Source organism: Pangasianodon hypophthalmus, chromosome 12 (genome assembly GCF_027358585.1).
Source record: "Pangasianodon hypophthalmus isolate fPanHyp1 chromosome 12, fPanHyp1.pri, whole genome shotgun sequence".
Lineage (NCBI taxonomy): Eukaryota > Metazoa > Chordata > Actinopteri > Siluriformes > Pangasiidae > Pangasianodon > Pangasianodon hypophthalmus.
The window spans coordinates 5,156,179-5,180,822 of record NC_069721.1 but is presented as its reverse complement, the minus strand read 5'-3'; the positions used below and the strand labels follow the sequence as shown (position 1 = coordinate 5,180,822).

Below are 24,644 nucleotides of genomic sequence, written 5' to 3'. Positions count from 1 at the left end.
CACATGACGCGCTGCGTGCTGACGCTGCGCACAAGCCTGCTGTGTGGAGTCTGAAGTCCTAGAGTCTGAGTCCTGCTCCAGACATGCTGTGTAGTAGGGTAGTGTGCATTACTGCTGGAGGAGCAGAAATCTCAAAACACACTACAGCTGGGGTTCTCCAGACTTTTATTCTTTTTTTAAACTGACACATTCAAAAAAAATCCACAGACCCCTCAGCAAATTATTTCAGCTATAGCATTATAACACAACATAACTGTTAAATGTGAATAATAATTCATCCTTCTTCAGTAAGCACTTTATACTGGGAACACTGGGTGTGAATACACTGATGTTGCAGGACACCATGCACGCACACACACACACACACACACACACACTCGTTCACTCAAACTCACTCATACATGCGCACACACACACACACACACACACTCGTTCACTCAAACTCATTCACACACGCACTCACACACACACACACACACACACTCACTCATACATGCACACATGCATACAAACACACTCACACACACACTCATTCACTCACACATGCACACACACGCACACACGCTCACTCACTCACTCACACGCGCACACACACACACACTCACTCACTCACACATGCGCACACACATGCACACACCCACACACTCACTCACTCACTCAGTCACACATGCACACAGACACACACACACAGGGGCGATTAAGAGTAGCCAATCCAGCTACATGCATGTTTTTGGAGGTGGGAGGAAACCAGAGAACCTGGATGAAACCCACACAGACACAGACAGAGCATGTGAAACTCCACAGAGAAAAATGAGGCTCAAATCAGGGACCCTGGAGCTGTGAGGCAGCAGCGCTTCCCCCTACACCACCTTACCACCATGCACTATAATAATCTGGCTATTTATTGCTGCCATACCTCTCTTTATTCCTAAACTTACAGAACACTTTTTAAAAAAAATCGACAGTTGATTTAAGGTGATATTAGTGCTTTTCAGATATTATTTTAGATATTACATACTGTTGAGTTATTGAGGTTTGGATTAAAGCCATTCAGTTCTCTTGACCAGACAAATAGGCTAATAACTAAAATAACTGAATAATAACTGAAAATGATAATGGTGCGTTGTGGTTTCTACTAGTTACCACAAATCCCGGACCCCCAGGCCATACTTCCCCATGGGACTAGAGCACTGTTTAGGAAGGTGTGATGTGTCAGTGAGGTTGGCATTGAAAATACTTTCCATCTCTACACCAGTTACTGTTAGTGTAGAAGTACAAGATCGTAAGAAATTGAATAAACTAAAACTAAAAGAGATATAAAACTAGACTGTGAACAGGAAAGTACAACAAATACAAGAATCATAATATCACCCAAACTAAGTGAAATAATCTAATCATTTTCATTTCAACTGTCTTTTTAGAATAAGTGTCGTTTTAGTCATCTAGTTATAGTCAAAAATATAAGCCTAAGACTTCAAGCCAACACAGAGACTGAAAACTGTCCATTTGATTTTTTATCCAATGTCAATATGAAATTTGTTGTGATGCTGTTCCTCTGCTCCGATCAAATTTTGTCAATCTTTCCTTGTTTTTTTTTTTTTAAATGTACATTTATTCATTTAGTTGATGCTTTTATCCAAAGTAAATAACAAGACGGTTGTTAAGACACTGGTGGTGCTGGAAACTGAATCTACAAGCTTACAATCAGTAGCCCAATGCCTTAAATATCTACCTACAGCTGCAACTCTCGTCTTTTGTTCAGGCTTACTATCTGTCCTTCACCAGTATGCATAACTATATGAATAATTTGCTTGACTCAACTATAGAGGGATCCTTCCATAATATAATAACCTCAAACATACATCTAAATCCACACAGAAATGACTGAAGGACACTAAATCAATGTTCTGCATTGGCCTATAAAGCCTGTGGTCTGAATTGAATAGTGTCCATGTGGAATCCTTTAAGAATATAAAAGACATATTCAAAAAATGTTCTGCGTCAATAAGTGATCTAAGATGTCTCTACGTCCTTAAGTTCTAAGGGAGATTTCAGTGGATTCGGAGTCTATCCGGAGAACACCGGGCGTAATGTGGGAACACACCCATTCCAGGGAGTCATAAACACACACGCACTCACACAGATTCACACACTCGTTCACATCTAGGGGCAGTTTAGCATAGCCAGTTCACCTTCTAGCATGCTTTTGGGAGGTGGGAGGAAACCAGAGAACCTGGAGGAAACCCACATGGATACAGGGAGAACATGTGAACCTGCACACAGACAGTGACCTGAGCTCAGGACTGAACTGGGGACAGTGGAGCTGTGAGGGCGCAATGCTAACTGCTACACAGAAAAATATATATGTTACAAAAAAACTGTGTTTTAGTGTTAAAATAAAACGATACTTCTACTCAAAACATCACTCATAAAGACAGGTTTGGGCTCATTTTCTTGAAGGGTGCCAATAATTCTGGAGCTGACAGTTTCTGTGGTCTTACAATCAGCACTAGCTATATTTCAGCATTTCGCGTTTTCGTTTTTGTAAGTCCCTTGCCGGCATCCGTAACGAAAAAGTAAACAGATGCTGACTGTAACTTTTCTACCGGCGGATTCGTTAGCAGTAGCATTAGCATGAGCATTAGCATGAGCATTGTTGTCAAGATGTGTGTGAGGAACCCGAGTGTTAAATATTCGCCCTAGTTGTTTTCTTTTGAACCTGAGCATCATATCTGTCCTACAGTGTTCCTGCTGCTCGTTAGCCCCGGCTACATCACTTAGCAAGCTAGCTCTCTTGTGCTCTGATGCTAATCAGTAGGATTCAGTGAAATGGAGATAGTCTACACTCAAGGCATTTGGATGGCTGAGCTTCTTCAGTCAAACACCAGAAAGTATGAATCTTTCTGGCTGCTCGTTACTCATATGGGAGACCCAAAAGCGGCGTTCCTGCTCGTTTTCCCACCCGTTTTCTACCTGCACAGACGAACAGGCATCGCCATCCTCTGGGTGGCTGCTGTATCAGAGTGGCTTAATCTTCTCTTTAAATGGTAATAAAAGGCTAAGTTTCAATTTTAAATGGTGGAATGCCTTGTGGGGTCTGGCTTGCAAAAGGAATGGGGTTATTGAGCTTATCATTATCATTCACAACAAAATAATCACTCCACTCCACAAAATAATAATAATAATAATAATAATAATAATAAAAATGCCGCATAGATTCAAACAGGTCCCTCTGGATGCCAGCGGGTCGACAGGCATACCTCCTAAACCACCATGTCTAGTTCTTCCTGTTCCTGATTCGTATGCCAGAACTTCCTTTAAATCATACATCGAACAGGAAGGAAGCTATTGAAGAAAAAACTGTTTCAGACATTTGACCTTGCTGTGACCTTGACCCTGTTTGGATCCATTGCAGAATCTAATCAGTTCATCAGCTGGTTACAGTAATAATTCTGAAGAAATCCTACAAACATTCAACCAGTCGTTCTTGAGATATCGGACTCACGAGAATCTCAGACAGACGCACCGATGGATAGACGGAAGCGTGGATGGCAAAATTGGTAGTTAGTGATGAAAATGGGTCTTGGGTTCTTGAGTGCATAAGTAACATCTTTGTATGACAGACAGGAAGGGAGCGATTGAAGAAAAACTGTTTCAGACATTTGACCTTGCTGTGACCTTGACCCTGTTTGGATCGGTTGCAGAATGTAATCAGATCATCTGGTTGCAATCTTAATTCCATATAAATGAGTGATCCTGACCCCTTCTGCTCTCCCGACCTGCCTGATCCATCCTGACATCTTACTTCAGGTTGGAGTTCTCGTCACTTGGAAATCACTTGAAGCTGCTGAGGACAGACACACGGAGAGCCTGAACATACATGAGATCACTGTGGAGGTGAAACCACAGTGAAACCATGAAGATGGCTTTGGACTGCAATTGATTCCAACAGTTTTGCTATGATAGCTTTAGGTCTGCAATTCCCATGAACACTTTTGCACTCAGTCTCCATCAGGGCACATTTAATAACTTTAACAAAACAGACTTCATGTGTAAACTTTAATGAATTTTCTTGGTTACACAATTGCACTTTTTGACCGTGTAGTACACAGTTATAGAAGGGATTTATTTATAATCGCACTATCTGGTGTCACCCAGATGAGGATGGGGTCCCTTTTGAGTCTGGTTCCTCTCAAGGTTTCTGCCTCATGAAGTCTCAGGGAGTTTTTCCTCACCACCGACGCCTCTGGCTTGCTCATTAAGGATAAATTCATAAATTTGAAATTTATACCCTGAACTTATATATTTCTGTAAATCTGCTTTGTGACAAGGTCCATTGTTAAAAGCGCTATACAAATAAAATTGAATTGAGTTGAATAAATCCTGCAAACATTCAACCACTCGTTCTTGAGATATTGCTCAAGATATGTGAAAATTTTTTTAAAAAAATCCAAAATTAATCACTGTATGTTAAATTCAGAGTTTGGTCCAGTTTAAATTGGAAAAGATTTGATAAATTACATCTACAGTTGATAGTTTTGAAGCTTCAAGTTAAGTTGTACTCTCAAATTGTGATTGACACTCCGTGATGCGGGCTGAAATTAAAAATCTGATAACTATCAACAGCTCAGGAATGAAACTGTTAGTGTTGAGTAATAGCAACAAAATTCCACTTCAAATACGTTACCAAACACAGAACACGAAAAAAAAAAGTAAGACTTTCGTTCAAACAAAAACACACTAAACTTACAGTTGCTCTGTTGTCTGTCCTTTTACGAAATTGTTCCACAACATTAAACATACAAAGCATGACATGTCCTTATTTAATAAATGATATTTTTATATATAAAGCAGAGCTCCTGTCATGTTTTATTCCTTACATGTGACTTATTCAGTTATATCATCTCATCACTACATTGCTAATTCAGTCATCCTGCCCTGTGTTGTTTCTTTTATAGGGTCCTGTTTGGGGAAAGGCCTTACTGGTGGATAGGTCAGTCGGGTTTGTTTGTGAAAAACAGCCCTTCGGTCCAGCAGTTCCAGTCCACCTGTGAGACAGGACCAGGTTAGGAAACCAAAACTTTATATAAGTTGCTAACACACTGCTCATTGCTCATTGTTCAGTGAGTTCAGGGGTTTTATGGAAACCGTTTTTTCAAAATGGCAGCAAATCAAAACAGGCTTAAGACATTTTCACATTTCTTATGTTGACTGTGTCTTTTGGACAATTTGGCAAAGATGGTTCCAAGTACTGTGATCATTCATCCACTTATTAATTATAACCAAATCAGCTCTTTGACATTAATAACTCACCGCTTCACACTTTCCAGGCAGTCCCTCAGGCCATGCCATGGTCACCGCTGCAGTCTGGTGGGTGGCGGTGTCCGCCCTGGCCTCCTTTCTCCACGCTCGCTCTGGCAGGTTAGTCAGAGTATAGCATGAGTCATAATTTGAATGTTATCCTGAATCGTGGGATGGTGTATGTGTCAAAGACTATCTCTAACATATACTCTCCTGTATGCAGTAAGATACTGGCTGCGGTACCGTACGTCTTCTACACGCTGCTGCTGGGAGCAGTTGGTCTGTCTCGGGTCTTCATTTTGGCTCATTTTCCGCACCAGGTCATCGCTGGTGTTCTGACAGGTCAGTGCTCAATCTCACATTATGCTATTTCTCACATCAGCTGTTTATTTAAGGGATAAAACATGACGTGCTGTTATAGGACAATCACATCAGGATGTGTCCTGATGTGATGATTAGTTACTGTTCCAACTGCGAAGTTTCTTTTCCGCTTATACCCCAGAAATTTGTCCATGCTAAGACATTTTTATTTATTAAAGGACGAGAATGACATCTCATACCTTTTATCGATTTATAGTTACACTTAATGTTGTGGAACATCCGCTGTAGTATAAGTGAGGAATAACACATGATGGGCCATGCTGTTATGTGACAGTAATTTACAGTCTGACGCATACTGGGGTTATTATTTTGGGATTATTTTATTTTCTTTCAATATTCTATTTACGGTTTAACAAATTTGAAAAATGATAATACAGAAGGAAGATTCAAATAAAGTGCAATTAACAACTCATTAGACCCTGTCAGCTCACCCCAGTCCTACCCCAGATCAGCCCACACCCCCATCCAATGCGCAATGCGCAAAATAACAAAATAAAATTATATATATATATATATATATATATATATATATATATATATATATATATATATTATAGACAGACAAATATGTACAAAAACAAATATACCGACCGAAAAGACCGAGAGGAAAAAAAAAAATCAAATTAAAAATTTAAATAAGTAAATAAGAATCCACAAGGAAGTCACAAGAAATAACTGGGAAGAATAACTGAGAGAACGGTAGCTGTCAGGAATGTCAAGCGAATCAATCTCAGAAAAGGCCCCAGGTGTGTTGAAAACTTTGCACATCAGCTTTGAGTGTATGATTCATCTTCTGCAAATAGAAACTGAAGTATCCCTAGGAGGCAGACCAAACAAGACAACCAAAGGGCAGGACTTAAAACATGTGTTCAGAATTAAAAAAAAAAAACAAAAACAATCAAATACTGACTGCCAGAAGCTCCCAAGAACGGGACATGACCAGAACACGTGATGGAGGGCGGCAGGAGCTAGGGTCAATATTTGGCTTAATTTTGGCTAGCCTTGACTTAGTCCTAGACACATAATATAACAATTTCAGTTGAATCAAACTGTGTCTAGCACAGGTTGAAGATGAAGTACTTTATAGAAGAGCTGAATCCCATGCTTTGTCTTCAAGTCTTAGCTTTAAATCTTTCTCCCATTGTTTCCTGATATGAAGATCAGAGGAAGAAATGGAGGAAAAATCAGGGCATATATTTTTGAAATAATACCTTTAGCAGGGAGCATAATGTCAAATATGTGATCTAAATGTGTTTTTGGAGGAAGATGGGGGAAAACCTGGATATGAATTCTTAACATCATTTTGGATTTGCAGATACCTGAACAGATGAGTATTAAGGAGAGGGAACCTTATGCAAATAAATCATCTATGTATAAGACTAACATGCTCATGATTACCAGCCTTATGCCAATTATGAAAGGCAAGGTCTAATAAGGATGGAGGGAATGATGGATTACCAGTAAGTGGGGCAGATACAGAGGGGGATTGCAGCCCAAAATGAATTCTAAATTGGCACCAAGTACGCAGCGCTCCCATGACTGTTGGGTTATTAATTTTGTGGGCACAAATGTGAGCACAGCTAAGCCATAAGAGAAGCAGGTCTACATGAGTTGAGCTCTGTGGAAGCCAGTCACTAAGGCCAATAATGGCCTTCACACAAGTACAGGAAGTATGTTATTTTGCTTATACCAATTAAACCGTTTCATTTAATAATGAACAACACATGCTTTTTAACTCTTTATATTTACAGTCAGTGTTGTGGAACATCCAGGAGACAAGTTCCTGTTATCACTTAGCTTTTAGCAGCTTTAAACTGTCATTCCCTCACAAGTCTCTTTTTTTTCCTCTTATTTTTCTTTCTTTTTTGACATGAATAAGACAAAATTGCAACTTGTCATGTTACCGAGAAACCAGAAACCACGATGTCCTCTGTCCTGAAAACTCTCCTGTTGTGTAAAACAAACTGACTGTTACAAAGCACTGACACTGTAAAGTTAAAAAATAAATAAATAAATATAATATAAAATCTCCTAACAGAAAACTTCAACATATCAACAATTATCAATTATATGTTTATTATATAAACATATATGTTTAAATAACAACACACATTTTAAACAAAATTGCTTTTTATTATTAAATTTAGATTATGTGGAGCGTCAACCGAACAAGTCCCTGCGTATAAGCTGTTGCTATAGAAACAAGGACATATTAGAATGAGCACATTAATAAAACCTATCGCTTATGTTACAGCCGGAACTACTCTGAGAGCTGCTGTTATAGAAAATTAATCCACACCTTCTGATTCAAGAATTCAACCACGCTGTGGTATAAAATTTAATAAAATGTTTGAGATGGATTCACCAGCCACACTATAAATACTATCCAGGTTTGGTGAAAAACACAGTTGGACACTACCAGTGTGGTGTAAGCATTTGGTTGAATTGTGTCACTTGGACTTTCTCAGGCATGATGCTGGGAGTGTTTTTAAACCGCACAGTGCCAGATTGTCGCCCCCTGCTGTTCTTCCTGTGCTCCAGCATGGCTCTGCTGTTCGGAGCACTGCTCATGCATGCTGTGCTGAAGAAGGTTGGCATCGACCTCGCCTGGTAAGTCCAACATTCTTCTTCACTTTGCGTATTTAGGAAGGAAACACGAGGAGACGCAAGAACTGGGTTAAGCAGGAGAAGTCACCTGATTTACATTGTCGAATCATAGATGTTGCATTTTAGGAGGTTATTTTGAATCTGCTTTTTATTTATTACAGTATGATATAGTTTAGTATTCAAATTAGTGACATCACCCTTTTTCACCAATTTGCTATCATTTGTGTTTGTAATTGTAAGGTCAAGAACAAAAAAATGACTGTTTTTTGCTAAAAAGTATTCAGATACATAGTATTCACTAAAGATTGTAGAGTTTCAAGGGTTTTTTTTGTAGAATTAAGTTTTCTTACACTGAGAAAACATGACCCTTTAAAGAGACGCATAGACCAAAATAAAAAATTTAACCATCAGTACATCTGTTGTAAACACGCCTGTTAACGCTTTACAGCGATGGCGCAGCGGGCACTGTGGTGAGATTTCTCCCTCCTGGTCACGTGTCTTGGAGGTAGACATAAAATTTCAAAGACTACAGTGGTTATGCTCAATAGCAAATGTTCAGGGAAGCCAGATAGCTAGCTGCCTACTGCTAATTAGCATTTACTTTGCTTTGTAAGTGATCTATCAAATGGATTACTCTAGCAACACAAAGAGACAAACATTTGCTACTGGACATTAACTAGATGTCCTACCTCAGTTTGGCTCCCTTTATTCTGGGCCTGGAGCTTCATGAGGAGGGCTGCTATCTGAAAATCTCTATTCCATATTACAAACCTTTGTTTCACATTTACACACTAATTCTACAAACGAGTGCAAAAACAACAGTGAGTTTGCACAAATGAATTTATTTTCAGGAGTGTGTAGTGAGATAGTTGATATACTTCATTTAGTATAAGCAGTACAGCGACCCGGAGATGAGGAGTGGGACTCAGCTTATATAAAAATAGCTGCCATAATGGTAGTGGCTGATAACTTTGGCTGATAGATAACATTGGATTTGCAGCCTATCTGAGGAACACTGGGCATGAGGCGAGATTGCACCCTGGATGGGACACCAGTCCATCACAGGGCACCATACAAACACATTCACACACTCATTTTTTCCTAAGGGTAATTTAGCATAGCCAATCCACCTACCTGCATGCTCCTCTTGGGAGGTAGGAGGAAACTGGAGGACCTGGATATTAACCTGAGCTCAGGATTATAATACCATGCTAATGTAACTTTAATACAACATGAATAATGATGTCTCAGTCAAGAGCAAATTTAAGATAAAATCTCCATTCTTACAGAAACGTCCCTACATTGAATTTAGTTGATGCTCAAAATAGCATGAATGCTCAATAGCAATGCTCAAAACTTTCATGAATGCAGGTTTGCTGTATATAATTTAAACAGATATCACTTCTTCATCAGTGAAACAACATATCAACCTTGACCTGGTTTGTAGTCTTCATTGACTCTTTTTTATATTTGCAACTTGTACTTTTTCTAATTAAACTCAGCAACACAGTGATGTACAGCTTCTAAATCTGATCTTACCCTTTTCAATGAACTTCAGGTCTATTGCGTTGGCCAAGAGATGGTGCTCTAAGTCTGAGTGGGTTCGCATGGACACAAATCCTTTCTCCTCTCTGAGCCGCGATGCTGGCGCGCTGCTCGGGCTGGGGCTTGCCCAGTTCTGGAAGCCGGGAGGATGGGTACTTCCCTGGGTGCCAAAGACCCTCTGCATGGCGCTGTCCTCCATGGCCCTGTACCACGTGAGCCGGTTCCCTCTGCCTACAGCTCCAGCCCTCCTCTTTTACTCACTCTTTTTCCTCAAATATGTCATAGTGCCCCAGGTAGTGATGGTGCTAGTACCTGGCCTGGTGCATCTCCTCACAGCCAAACCCAAGAGGGACTGAGAAGAATGAACAGAATGACTTTTAACCTCTGTATGGAGTCAAAAATTGCCACCGAAGGTAGTGTATTGACAAATGGCTGTTCCAGGACCATCACATTAGTTGTCACAAGGCTAGCTGTTTATTCTACAGGTATCATTCCATATTGAGAAGAATGACAATTTTCATATTGTCCACTAAATTTGTTTTGTTCTGTCAAAATGTTCTGTCCAATTCAAACACTGATTTTTTTTTTTTAAATAAACGGTAGTAATATGTCCCAGACAGAATAATAAAGCAATATTTATAATGAAGACGTTAAATGTATACAGGGAATATGCCCTGAGAAAACATTCCTTCTTGAGTAATCCGATTCGTGAGCAGTCTGCATGTTTGCAGTTCCATTATAAGCAATAATTCTGCTATTGTTTTTGACCTTGTCAGGATTTTCTTAAGTCTAAATACTGTATGTGCTTACATATAAAATGTTTGATCATTCATCTTGATGGGGAAATGCTGGTTAACAGGTTGCTGTTGGTGCAAGGTCACAGAAGTGCACAGTTTAGTTGATTCTTGGCAAATCAACCACTGGATAGCAATTTTGTTGGAATGTCACATGAAAGATGCCCTTCCTAAGAACAGCACACAATTTGCAGCTCCTGAACTCCATTGAAAATTGAGTGCTGCAGACCAAAGTCAAACTTTCTGATCATGAGCAACATCAGCATGTATAAGCAAAGGTCCCTAGCCTAAAATGTGGTGGATCATTGGTGCTGTGGGGCTGATTTGTGGCTAGTGATCTAAGGGCCCTTAATGCCATCATTAATTCTGCTGCGTACTGGGACATTTTAATGCAAAATCTGGTTGTCTGGTTGAAGTTATGACTTGAACATTCAACAATTCAGCTATTGTGTACAGTATTTCATTATTGCTATTACATACATGTTCTCTCTTCATGTAACAGTGGGACATGCAAACCGACTTGACTGTAAAGGCCTTTTATTCTCCTGTTGTTAAGAGAATGAGACAAAACGTAATCGGTGTTTTGCAGTGGCCGTCTGTTTAGCACCCTTCAACAGAGGTAATACAATGGCAACTCCATTAAAAATAATATGTAACCTTACAGGAAGATGAGTCAGTCTAAATGCCATATCAAGCAGAATTGCAGACATTGAGGCCTTTTTGTGTGTTCATAACACAAAGGAAAAATAAAGTCATAGCATTGGCCCGATATATTATTGGCATTTTTGTGGCAGTAATAGGGAGAATAAAGGTATTATTGTAAAAAGGGCCTCCAGTCTGGACCCAATTGAATACCAGTGATGTGAATTGATGGTGTCCATATGCACAAGCCTAAGAATACAAAGGAGTTTAAAAAGGTGCATCACGGAGGATTCAAGATTCTCTACATGTGTCTCAAACTTTGTAGAAATTGTACTGCTTTAAAAGGTTATGCTTGAAAAAAGAATTGTATTAAAATAATACTACACAGTATCAAATGTATGACTTAAAACACCATTAACTGTATGTGTTACTCATTTCATATAATAATTTCTGCTCATTTTCAGAATAATTTTGAAGTTGACTGTATCACAGTTATTTGCAGTATGATTAAACACATAGTCACAGAGCTCTGAAAGACTTTATAAATAAAAGAACCCACACAGCAAGCATGTACAAATAGTTCAAATAAACTCAAATGCAAATTTCAAAAGATTATTTCAAGTTAGAGGTCATTAGTGTGTGAAATGAAGCATTTGGGCACTAGCTTCAGTCTTCCTTTAATTTTATATACACATCAGGTACACTCAGACCCCTGCACGTGAGCTTATGGATGGCTAAGGATAGAACCGTGTAGTTATAGCAAAAATAATCTACATACATAAAACTATTTATTATTAGAGAAACTTTTGTTTTGCAGATGTGATTAACTGACAGAAATGGTAAACAGCATTTCAGACTCACAGTCTAAAAAGTGTATGAATAGATCTTTCCAAATATGTAAAATGGGAACAGCATCTTTACGACTTGAGAATGTCCTCTAGAGATCCACCAGGGACTGTTACTGCATTGTGAGATTTGTGAGAAGGTATATCTGAAAAAGGTACACACAACAAGTCAGTCTTCCATCAGTTTGCCACTATTCTCAATCTACTACCTTTTTGATGCTGTATGTTGGAATGGTTTTATTGGAAATAGTTTTTCCTCATGGTCTGTTTCTGCAGCCTAACTAGCAGGTACTCTTAATCTCCCATTTTAATTATCTGTGGCTGCTTTGTCTGCCCATTCATCTGCCAACTTTTTACCTACTTGTTACTTTCATATACATATAAAGAAGAGCATTCAACATAAAAGATGCTCCTGCACTAGGACCCTTTCAGTCTTTTTGTTTGTGGCATATGTGTGATAACAATGAGGTGGTTAGGTAGGATAGTGTTTTCGATTGTACTAATGGGACTAAAAATAAACTGCCTCCCACAGGGTCCATCTGGCTATAAGTACTGCTGCTCACTGTTTACCAGCTAAAACAGTAAGCATTGACTGAAAAACACATTGATGTGTACTTGGTAATGGTAATGTTAAATCAAAGGAAATAATTGCTCCTTCAACTGCTTGTAACCATTCAAGCATAACCCTAACCATGGTAGAAGAAACTCTGCTTCAGCTACATCAGTAATCAGGCCAATCGTATACCTCTGAATTCAGAGTCAGTGGATTTGAGAGGCTACACCCTGAAATAGATGCATTCTGTCAGTACAGCGGTATGAGTCTCCATGACCAGGCAGCCACACACTTACCAGCTAGAACTCACACCCTGGATCTGTATCTCTCAAAATCTATCCTACTATGGCAGACCCTTCAGCAGAGGATCTTTGCTCCAGTATCTCTGGATCTCTGGATCTGTATGTCTCAGTATCTCTGGATCTGTATGTCTCAAAATCTATCCTACTATGGCAGACCCTTCAGCAGAGGATCTTTGCTCCAGTATCTCTTGCCTTCAATGGATGCGGAAGTACAATCCATCTGAAGATGCAGATGCAGACTGCTGAAACCAAGTGGCAATCTAGACAACTGCCTGGGTGGTCCCCAACAGTGGAAGAAGCTGCCAGCATGTGGCTGAGACCCAACTCCGAGAGAACCATCCTAGGAATGGCCAATATTCTGAAGCTGCTAGTAAAACTATCCTTCTCCTTCAATCACCTTGGCTTCTATTGCCAGCCAACCTGACCACAAACTCCACTATAAACCTCCATTGCCAATATGCTTAATTAATGCTCAATTAACCATTTGATATATGTATTTAAGTATATAAGTATATACTGAAGGCATTCGAGTTTGAGATCGAATGATGAATATGAGATAATGGATCAGAATTTCAGCTTGTATTTACATCTAGATGTGTTAAACAACATAGAACATGACACCTTTGGTGGCAAACCAACCAATTTTAAGGTGAGCAAAAATATTGGAACAGATAATCTTAAAATAAATAACACTTAATATTTAGTTGCATATCCCTTGCTTATAAAAACTGCATCAAGCCGGCAACTCACTGACATCACCAAACTGTTGCATTCTTCTTTTGTGATGCTTTTCCAGGCTTGTACCATAGCTTCTTTCAGTTGTTGTTTGTTTAGGGGTGTTTCTCCCTTCAGTCTCCTCTTCAGGAAGTGAAATGCACACTCAACTGGGGTAAGGTCTGCTGATTGACTTGGCCAGACTCAAACCTTCCACTTTTTTCCCTGATGAAGTCCTTTGTTGTTTTGGCAGTGTGCTTTGAGTCATTGTCCTGCTGCATGATGAAGTTTCTCCAAGTTAGATTGGATGCATTTCTCTGTAAATTGGCAGGCAGAATGTTTCTGTAGACTTCTGAATTCATTCTGCTGATACCATCATGAGTTACATCATCAGTAAAGATTAGTGAGCCGGTTCCAGAGGCAGCCATGCAAGCCCAAGCCATGACACTACCTCCACTGTACTTGACTGATGAGCTCATATGTTTTGGATCATGAGCAGATCCTTTCTTTCTCCACACTTTTGTCTTTCCATCACTTTGTTAGAGGTTAATCTTGGTTCCAGAACTTTTGTGACACATCTCTGTTTTTCTTTGCCAATTCCTATATGGCCTTCTGAATCTAACGGCTGGTGAGTGATTTTCATCTTGTGGAATGGCCTCTATATTTCTGCTCTCGAACTCTTCTTCGAATGGTGGATTGTGATTCCTTCATCCCTGCCCTGTGGAGGTTGTTGGTGATGTCACTGACTGTTGTTTTTGAGTTTTTCTTTACAGCTCTCACAATGTTTCTGTCATCACCTGCTGTTGTTTTTCTTGGCCTACCTGTTCGATGACTGGTTGTTATTACACCAGTGGTTTCTTTCTTTTTCAGCACATTTCAAATTGTTGTATTGGCTATACCCAATGCTTGTGCAGTGGCTCTGATGGATTTTCCCTCTTTTCTCAGCTTCAAATGGCTTGCTTTTCTCCCATATACAGCTCTCTCTTCATTTTAGTTTATTCTTTTTAACAACAAATGTAGTCTTCACAGGAGAAACCCATCTCAGACAAAGAGTAGACATGCAGAGCTATTACTTTTTTAAACTATCAATCTCACAGGACACACCTGGATAACAAGAAACACTTGTCAGTAACATGTTCCATTTTTTTGAACACTTGAAAAATGTGAGGGCTCAAACAAAAGGTGCCATGTTTTAAGTTGTTTAACACATCTAGATGTAAATATCAGGTAAGGAAATCTGAAATTCTGCTCATTGTCTCATTCCTCATTGGTTTCAAAACTAGATGTCTTCAGCGTATAGAATTGGCTTTGATGCCCCAGTACTTTCTGAGGGGACTGTACGAAGGGGAGGAGCAGTCTCCTTGGATATGTATAAAATCAATCTGTTTAACAAGAAAGGGAGGACTAAATCTGGAATGGGATGTTGATCAGGTATACACAAAGTTTTGGCCATATGGTGTATAATCCTGATATGTTTGCTTATTCATCTTCGCAAAATTGCTAAAGCTCTGTCAGACTGGGTGGAGCCTGTTGGTGAGCAGCAATTTTCTTGTTTTGTCATAATTGCCACATTGGATTGAGACCTGGGCTTTTACTGAGCAATTCTTACACACTCTTGTTCTTGGTTTTGAACCGCTCTAGTGTAGCTTTGGCAGTATGCTTAGGGTCTCTGTCCTGTTGAAAGGTGAAACTTTGCCCCAGTCTCATGTCTTTTGGGTGAGGACTAGGACTTGCTTCCTTCAAGGTATGAAGCCAGCCAACCACATCCTTTGGGTTGCTGTCCTTGCTGCCTCACAGGGCAGTGTAACACACTCGGAGAAAAGTGTTATCTGCCTTGTTCAGACAACCCCAATTGGCTGGCATCACTGTGATTGACAGGGGAGAATGAATGTGCCATCTCTACCTACCCAGAGAGCACAGCCAATTTGCTATATTGTGTCCTGGCCACGGATAGCTGTGGCATCGATGGTATTCAAACCATCGAACATGGTTCTCCTATTTGAGCTCTGGATCTCTCCAGCTCCTTCAGAGTTGGCCCCTTGGTTAATTTTCAGAATGACATCCATACCTGGTCACTGACTGGACAGGGTGGACAGCCTCCTTTAGGCAGACTTGAGTCTTGGTTGTGTGATATTCTTTCCATTTTTTTAAATAGTGGATTTAATGGTGCTGAGTGGGAAGTTCAAAGTTTGGAATATATTTTGCATTTCTAAACCCTGAGTAATACGTTTCTAGAGCTCTGTCCTGGACTTGTTTTGATAGCTCCTTTGTCTTCATAATGCTGTTTAAGTATGTTCCTTAATAAGCTCTGGGATCATGGGCCACTTTAATTGCACACAGGTAGACTCCATTTAATTATGTGACTTTTGATGGCAGATGGTTGCACCAGAACTAATTTAAGGGTTTCCCAGCAATGGGGGTAGGATACTTCCACCAATCACACCTTTAAAAAAATCTTTGTAAATAATTGTGTTAAATACTGTATATTGATTTCCCCACTTTTTTCAGTTAGAGGTTCTAAAACTATAAAAGGTTCAAGGGGTGTGAATCAAGGAACTATAGATGTTAGCCTAATTCAAATGTAAAGTGTTACCAATGTTATTTTTTCAACTAATTGACAAACAATATTCAGGTGATTACACTATGTTTATTAGTTAATTTAATAAAGTTCTTGAGGTGCTTACTTTCACAGGCAGACAGTGGAGGAGAAAAAGTAATAAAACGTAACTTAAAGTTCAATGATAAGTATACTAAACTGATGTTTTTCAAACTTCTACAAAATAAAAGTACTGTAAATCACTGTAGTCAGTATTTACAGAGAGTTTGCCACCAAGTGCTAGGGACCATAGAAAGACAGAGATAATGTCTTGAACACCTATGGTACCAAAAAGAAAGAGGTTGAAGCCCTTAAAAGTAAGAACACAAACTTAACATTGTTGTTTTACGATAGACTGCTTCCAGATTACAGCAGGATGGTCATAAACAATCATAGTTACAATGCATCATATTCTATTCATAAAATGTGTTATACCAAGATAGTGGCTGCCACACCTATTCCTCACACACCAAGATAGCTGCCACACCTATTCTTCACACACCAAGATAGCTGCCACACCTATTCTTCATTATGCTATTGTGCTCAATTTGTCTCAGATTTTCAGGTTGTTCACTTTTTTCTTTCTTTTTTTTTTTTTTTTTAACCTTTATCTGTAGAGAACTGAATAATTACATTTGACAGGTTAAATAAGTAATTGCCTACTGGAAATAGTGAAAAATGTTTTTCCACTTTAAAAAAAAAAAAAAAAAAAAAAAAAAAACTTTCTCCATTGTTGGGGCAAATCTTTCAAGAAAAAATGTGGCTAGAGTTAAATAATCAAATCCATCATATCCATCTGTCTACTACCCATATTGCATCATGAATCCAGCTCGCAACTGCTGCATGCTGCTTCCACACTATATACTACAATGCACAGTGATTTCTGTTAGGATGGGTACTGGAGTGGCTAAATCTTGTATATAAATATAAATAAAAGATGATGTTTAATGACCACTAAAGGCAACAGGTACTTGTTAGTGATATGCAGAAAATCTTTGTCTCTGTTACTGCTGTCCATTTTATATAGTGAATTGTGAGCGAGGGAGTGATTTCAGACACAGTGTTGGTTCAGCTTAATAGATCACAGGTTCTAGTATGATAAAAACACATTCTGTTTTATTGTAGTCATAGAACTTTGTCACAGCGCTCTGAAAGCTCACATTTACAGACAAGAGAACTCAGCGCAGCAAGCAAGTACAGTAATATGAACTTAAATGCAAAATAAAAAAAGCCCAGTTCAACTCATAAGAGGTCAGTAGTGTGTTTCCTAATTAACGATTTCAAAAAATGAGAGGTTGGAATGCATTATTTGGGCACCAGCTTCATTTGAGATATACATCAGGTACACTTCAGCATGTGCACATGAGCTCAGGGGAGGCTGAGGATAGAACATGCATCTGTATTTACAGCAAAAATAATCTACACTGATAAAACTATCCCTTCTGAAAGAAAGAAACCTTTGTAGTCCTTTGTTCCCTTTAGGTTGATGAATAATTGTTACTTCTTGAGCATTATCAGTTATTCCTTCATGAGAAAGGGTGAAGGGTTACTGGCATAAATACTTAAAATGTATGGGTTTACTAAAGACAGCAGCTGTCTGAGTCCATTATTGAGAACATGTGACCATAGACAGTTTGAACACTGCACATTGACAATATTGCGTTCTACTGCAGAGAGCTTTGATGACTGTTTTCCGAAAACATTTCCTAAACATTTCTTGGAGTTTATGATTTCATAGTAAAAATCTTTTGGTAGTGTTTCAGGATGCTACTGAACCCTGGACACCCGTGTTTCACGCTTCATATCTGCTTCAATTATTCACCTCTACATACTGGATACTGTTATTCATTTGTCTCTTAGATGTTAGCCATAACCCTGCAACAGTGAAGAATTAGCTATAGAGAAATAGTTATGAATTGGTTATGCATAAACACATCTGGCCAGTATATACAGCACATACAGTGCGCTCTATAAAGGCTATTATATACATGTTTTCATAGCTTTTTAAAAACATAGTTTCACTCTTTTTACTGCTTATTCTTTAGCTTTTTAAAAGAAAAAAGGAAAAAGATTGCACCAATAACAAAGACTGCTATTTTGATTTTCTAGTAGGACAATTAATTCACAAATAATATTCCCGTGTTCACTCCGTTTGTTAATCAGTTTTGTTGTCTAGAGACAACTTCTGTGATTTTGAAATCCAAATGAGCCATTCTTCATGCCTACTGTATGATTTTCCATCATCTGAATGAAATTAATAAAGTGCTATTTTTCTTCAGAGCTTTCATGGGCATACAGTGCAGCAAAAAACTAATATTGTCACTGAAATGTTAAAACAAATATATTATAGCTAAATATACTAATGATTTTTCATATTTTAGAACAATACTGTAACTGTTAAAACTGTTTCAAAATAAAAAAGGAACTACCATCAATTATTCAACACCCCTGAAACATCTTTTTATATGTGGAGCAGAGCATGTACAAACTTTGAGGACAGGGAGATCCAATGTACATAAATGCATTAGTTCATTAAAAAAAAGGTGTAAGACTGTTCTTCAGCCTTTTCAGTGATTGGTCTAAAAACAAAATGAACCCATGATCACTTCTGATTCACATGATTCAGTTTGCATTACAACTATAATGTATTCTCTATCCAGGTTATTTCTAGATAGTAATTTCTTAAGTATGAAAATGTTCTTACTGTAAAAACGAGGATATAACTCTTGTAAGCTTTTGAAAAACAGTGTTCTGAAAGTTTGTACATTCCCCTCTCTAAATCCATAAACTCTGAATCTGCATTTTCGAAAATATTATGTACCTTTTCCCTGCCAAAAAAAGATACAAAAATAAAGATAACTTAAAATAAAACAAACACAGAAACTAGGTTTATGCTTTGATTTGTACATTATCGAACTCAGGTATAAATATTCCTTTGTGTTCCTTCTGTAAATACAGCTTTTTTTTTTTTTTTTTATTAAACAGCATTGAATAATCCAACATTATATACTCTGGAAGGCCTAGCAGTCCTGTTTGGAATTGCCTACTGAAGAGAGGAAATGATTTAAGCATTTAAATTCATGAACAGTCTGTGACTCACACATTCTTGTTCACGATGCTCATACTCATGTGGGATAATAACTGCAAGACACACACTGTTCCTCAAGCTGTGTGTGTGCGCGCATGTTTGTTGCTTCAATTCAGGGAAGGTTCAGAAATGTGCTTTCACATAATGTGCAGAGCTTTAAAGAACATTCAGTAGTATCATATTCATAGAAGTCCAAGTGTCTCAAGTCTTTTGCTCTAGCGCTAAAGCTTATGCCTCAAGTATACCAGAAGCAGGCACAGATCAAGGCATTAGCAATTTCTTTCATGAAGTTGCAATATATCAACATTACCCTCCCTGGGTTAGTAGAGTTTCAAAAAATGACATATTTTCTAGTAATTAATTTTAATACATTGGACCACCACCACATTTAAACACACACTCACTCCCTATCACACATCCGTTACACTCTACTGGCCTTGTTACACATTTGATTCCACAAAGGGTCTCTTTGGTTTAATGGGTGAGGTGGGGCCTTGCCTGGCATCACGAGAGAGCTGGCGGTACATGTTTTCCTGGTAAGCCTGTGCCACGGGCATTGTCCGTGCCACCTTCACATCCTGGTATGTGGGTACCTGACTGACCCGCTCCAGGAGATCCCTGTCACGGGCCCCTCCATTTGCCAGCTTGCCCAGGGATGAGGGCTGTGGCTGGCTATAGTACTCATCCTCCAGCATGTGCCCATTTTGGGCATTGTTGGTCTTGTTGTAGTAGGCAATGTTACCTAATGAGGTGGGCGGGCTGTAGGAGGAGGCTGTAGATGCCTGGTGAATCAGGTTCCCTGGTGATGTAGGGCTGGTGATGACATTGTCCAGAGATGTGACTGGCCATGCACGAGAAGGCTGGTGCAAGTACTGCTGCTGAGTCCGTGCTGTCTTGTCAATGACGCCCATGAAGGGCGTTGTCCGGGAACGCGCTGGCTCACTGGGGTACAGGCCGCTTTGTGAGGGCGAGAGTGAGGATGGCTCATCAAAGCTGCGCTCGTATGCCACCTGTAGGGGGATCTCCATCTGGGCCATGGAGGAGGAAGGCCTAAAGCCAGAGGCTAGATTAGGACCAGAGCCTGAGGAGATATTGCTGCTGGAGGGGGAGAAGCGCAGACCCACGCTCTGAGAGTGGATTAGGGGTCTAGGGGTGGACATGTGTGGTTTCAGATCGCCCGTGTTTGCACTGATGGGCCGACGTACCAGATGTGGGATTTCAGGTGAGCCTAGCTGGCATGGGGACATGGAGGATGCTGCTGCAGCTCTCTCCAGCTCATGCTTAGATACAGGGTAGTATGCTGCAGACTGGCTGCGGCTGATTTGAGGCGTCTGGCTAAAGCGCATTCCTCCTGGACCTCCAGTTGCAGAGCGGTAGGCTGAGGCAGGGCGCTGAGGCACTTCATCTTTCCCCACTCCAGATTCAAGTACTCCTCCAGGCCCACCTCGCCCTCCATGCTGGCATAGAGCACCCACACTCAGACTGGACTGTACCTGAGACATGGACCTTCCATCCAAGGAGGGCTGGTACACCAGCCGGGCCTCCCGCTCTCTTTCCCGGTCTATGTCCATGGAGCTGCCCTGGTACCTGCTGAGTGGGTGGGCCAATTGGCCATAGATGCCACTCCCAGGCTGGTTCGTGCGTACAATCTGGGCCACAGAAGGCTGCAGTCGGAGGCCCTGGGCCTGGTGGTGTTGGGAGGACTGGGAGCACTGGGATGGTTGTGACTGAAGCTGAAAAGAGCGTTGACTGCTCATCTTAGACAGGGGTGATTTGGGGCGGCTGGGCAAAGGTTCCTGCTGGTAGCGGACCGGCGATCCCGATTGGGAACGGTAGAGACACACACTCTCCAAGGGGGGACTGGCTCTGTATGGTGCTGTGCGACGAAGAGGGGAAGGTGGGGGACTCTGGTAATCCATTCCCTGACCTCCACTACCCATAGGTGGAGGGCTGAAGCGGTAGGATGCTTGATGGGCAGGAGAAGTGTGTGGAGGACTATGTCGGTAATGGGAATTCTGGTGTGTGGGAGAGACACAAGGTGAGGTTGATTGGTAGCTTTGGCGAGTTGGAGATGACAATGAAGAGGGGCTTGGGTGGAACTCGAAGGCTTGGCCTCCTGATAGAGGGACAGGAGAAAGAGGTGGGCTGTGGATAATTTGGAGGCTGGATGGATTGATGCGTTCAGGAGGAAGGCCAATGGACATGCCCTCCAGCTCCTGCTCCAGAAAGTCATCATCCTCGAAAAGATCTTGCACAGGTTCCATGTCATCCAGTCGTGGTTCTGGGGGTGGAGTATGATGAGGTGGCTCCTCTTCCTCCTCCACAGGTAAAGGGGATGGGGGTGGGGATGGTGGGGGCTCAAGCTCAGGCTCCTCTGTCTGGGTGACACGCCTGCATTCTTCCTCCACACGCTGCAAGAGGCGCACAATCTCGCGATTGTTGGGACACAGCTTTATGGCTTCCCTGAGGTCATCTAGAGCCTCAGAAAACTGCCTGCAGTGCATAAAGATGGGGAGAAATTTAAAGTGTAATTTAAAATAGGCAAAGAAAACACATACAACACAAAGAAGAGGTCTTATTAGGGTCAGCTGTATGTTTGTAGTGGTAAAATAGAAACTACCCACTATTTCAGTATAGGCTGCAATGATTTTTAAGGTGGCTTCATTTATTTTATTTGTATTCTTGAAAGAACCTTTTAATGTGCTACAGCAAATGAGTGACCACAACGTAATTCTTAAATGGCTGTAAAAGTGCTGCTCATAAGCAAAAAAAAATAATAATAAAACAATGTCCTACCTGCTGCTGCGTTTAGCTCGGGCTCTAGCATAGTATGCCTCATAGGATTTGGGTTTCAGCTCGAGAGCTTTGGTAGCAAACTCTTCTGCCATTCCAAAGTCCTTGAAGACACAGCAGAAGATGATGAGAAAATTTAAGAATATCAGCATTAGCTTTATGCTTTCTGATGAATGTGCCCTTTAATGTACCACTGGGCCTCAAATGTTAACTGTGCCTTTCCTGGAAAGGGGTCTTAAAAATGTAGTGGCTTGGTGATGATCTACTCTACCTCTTCATACCATAACAGGTCACACAGAGTACCCGTATATTTATTCAACATTTGAATGTTTATTCAACTATTAATCTTTATTTATTTATACAGTCAACTCCAGAAGTATTGGCACCCTTGAAAATGAGCAGAAATGAATAAAGCATTGTTCCTAAGTTATGGAAACATATCTACAGTGACCAATCAAATTCAAAAACTGACAAATAATTTTACCAGTGTGTACTATTTATAAGGTGTAAAAATGCTCACAGCCAGGATTTGGTCACTTTTCTTAAGAAAGTGAGAATTTCAGTCTAACAACTTATCAGCTGTTTCTTCCAAGGTAATGTAGTGCAGCTGGATGGCCTAAATATTTGAAAATCAATTCCTTTATTGTGCTTGCTGACATCAGTTTTAAACTATTTATCACGACTTCAAAACACACCTATTAAATACTCACATTCATTTTCCTGCGGCAGCGAGACAAATTGAGAAACAGAGAGACTTTGAGCTCTCGAAAGGCCTTCAGATCTTCACTGAAGCCTTCACGAGGAAACTTCTTTAAAGCATATTGATAACGTTGTGCTGCTTCCTTCACTTTGCCTTTCTGTATTATACACAAATAATTGTTAGAGAAATAGATTATGGATATGTTCTAAAAGTTCATGTAATGTTCAGGCGACACAAAAATCAGACCTTGTAGAAGCCATCGCCTTCCTCGATAAGTTTTCTCAGCAGGATCATCATGATGTCTGGTTTCGAGGTTGCCATTGCCCATGTAGCTGGACCTAAGATCAACAGGATGCATGATGGGTCAAAATGAAGAGTTAACGGTTTGAGAGGGAGAGAGATAGGGAGAAGACAGTGCACGGTGTTCTATGGTAAATGTAAAACAATATGGACAACCAACGAGGACAACCAGACACAAGATGAAGAAAAGACAAATGTCTTCGGCATAGCACCACTTTTCTTTGGAAATACCTAACTCAGATCTTGACAATACAAAGAAAACAAAAAAGTACACACCAACAAAACACTGAACACTTAATGTTTCCCTGTGTCATTTTTTTCATAATCGATGATGAAACAAATAATTTTCAAGAACAATGTGTAATGAGTTGTATTCATATGAAAAGAAACAAGATATGTTTTCCTGTGTTGTACTCTTGCAGTATGACTTAAATTCAAACAAACAAATCAAAGCAGATGGAGACTGCAAACAGACAAATGGACTGAGGATAAACTGAAATACAGGCAAATTGTAAGATGATCCTAAGGGTAATTTGGGGTTTACAGCGATAGCTGCTAACCACCAAACAAGTAAACTAAACAAAGGACACAAGACACACTGAGGAGGAAAGAAGCTATGAAAAGCCTTCTGGAATATGAAGAGTCGAGGTCCTGAGCATGACTGTTACCTCCTTTGTGCCGACTTGGCAAGGTCTGACATCCTGCAGCCAGAGGTCAGGGTGTCATAGGACGTGAGCGTGGGAGCATAGGCAAGGAAATGTGGAATGGAGTGAGCGGCCCAATCAGAGTGAGTTGAGGGTTGGAGTTTAGAGGAGAGGTGTGCAGGTGTGTAGGTGAGTGAAAGGACGAGAGGGTTGGAGTTTAGAGGAGAGGTGTGCAGGTGTGTAGGTGAGTGAAAGGACGAGAGAGATAGAAAAGAAGAGAGATGTTGGTGGTCGTGGAAGTGTGAGAGAGGGAACACAAGAAGAAGCAGCAGTGAGAGGCAGGGAACAAGAGCTCCAGCCAAGAAAAGAAAAAAAAAAAAGCAAGAAAGGACAACACACACAACCAACAACAACAATTACTGAAAGAAAGCTGGGACGTATATAATACAAAGGCACATCTCTGCTTAAGCTTAACTAAGCATTGAGTCAAATTTAAAGTACTTTATTCTGCTGTAATTTTTTAATGACATGATGTCACAGTCTCAACAGTTAGGTTCATGGTCTAGTACCCAGCTGTACTCTGTATATCAGAGTGAGAACAACAGAACGTCAGAAGAGACTGAACTCATCCAGGACATCAAAAGTAAGTCAGTCATTCTGATTTTGACATGAACAGAAATCCACAAGCAGCTGTAACAGAGCCACAGAAGCCACAGGTAAGCAACAGCAAAAACTGAGCTGCAGAGAACACACACAGACACTTGCAGTCACACACTGCAGACTGTAGGGGGCAGCAGAGGAGCAGTTAGAGATGGGCCAGACACACTTAAATCAATAAA

At 40.2% G+C, this 24,644-nt stretch overlaps 2 protein-coding genes across 12 annotated transcripts in view; one reads left to right on the top strand and one right to left on the bottom strand.

Moving 5' to 3' along the window:
- Positions 1–2,156: 2,156 nt before the first annotated feature.
- On the top strand, positions 2,157–11,796 carry g6pc3 (glucose-6-phosphatase catalytic subunit 3). Its single transcript, XM_026914728.3, has 6 exons — positions 2,157–3,047; positions 4,959–5,065; positions 5,331–5,421; positions 5,525–5,643; positions 8,151–8,292; positions 9,848–11,796. Exons 1-6 carry the CDS (start codon positions 2,830–2,832, stop codon positions 10,188–10,190), a joined length of 1,020 nt encoding a protein of 339 aa, XP_026770529.2. The 5' UTR covers positions 2,157–2,829; the 3' UTR covers positions 10,191–11,796.
- Positions 11,797–17,374: 5,578 nt separating this feature from the next.
- The window catches only part of tanc2b (tetratricopeptide repeat, ankyrin repeat and coiled-coil containing 2b), a 173,066-nt gene continuing 165,796 nt past the window's right edge, over positions 17,375–24,644 (bottom strand). For 9 of the 11 annotated variants that reach the window (XM_053238589.1, XM_053238593.1, XM_053238594.1 and 6 more), the window contains 5 exons: positions 23,830–23,862; positions 23,108–23,199; positions 22,872–23,018; positions 22,165–22,265; positions 17,375–21,861 (listed from right to left, as the gene is read on the bottom strand). In XM_053238589.1, coding sequence (XP_053094564.1) covers positions 19,809–21,861; positions 22,165–22,265; positions 22,872–23,018; positions 23,108–23,199; positions 23,830–23,862 — 2,426 coding nt within the window. In that variant the 3' untranslated portion in view covers positions 17,375–19,808. The remainder of the gene's footprint in view (positions 21,862–22,164; positions 22,266–22,871; positions 23,019–23,107; positions 23,200–23,829; positions 23,863–24,644) is intronic. The other 2 variants (XM_026915009.3, XM_026915012.3) reach the window with 1 other exon arrangement.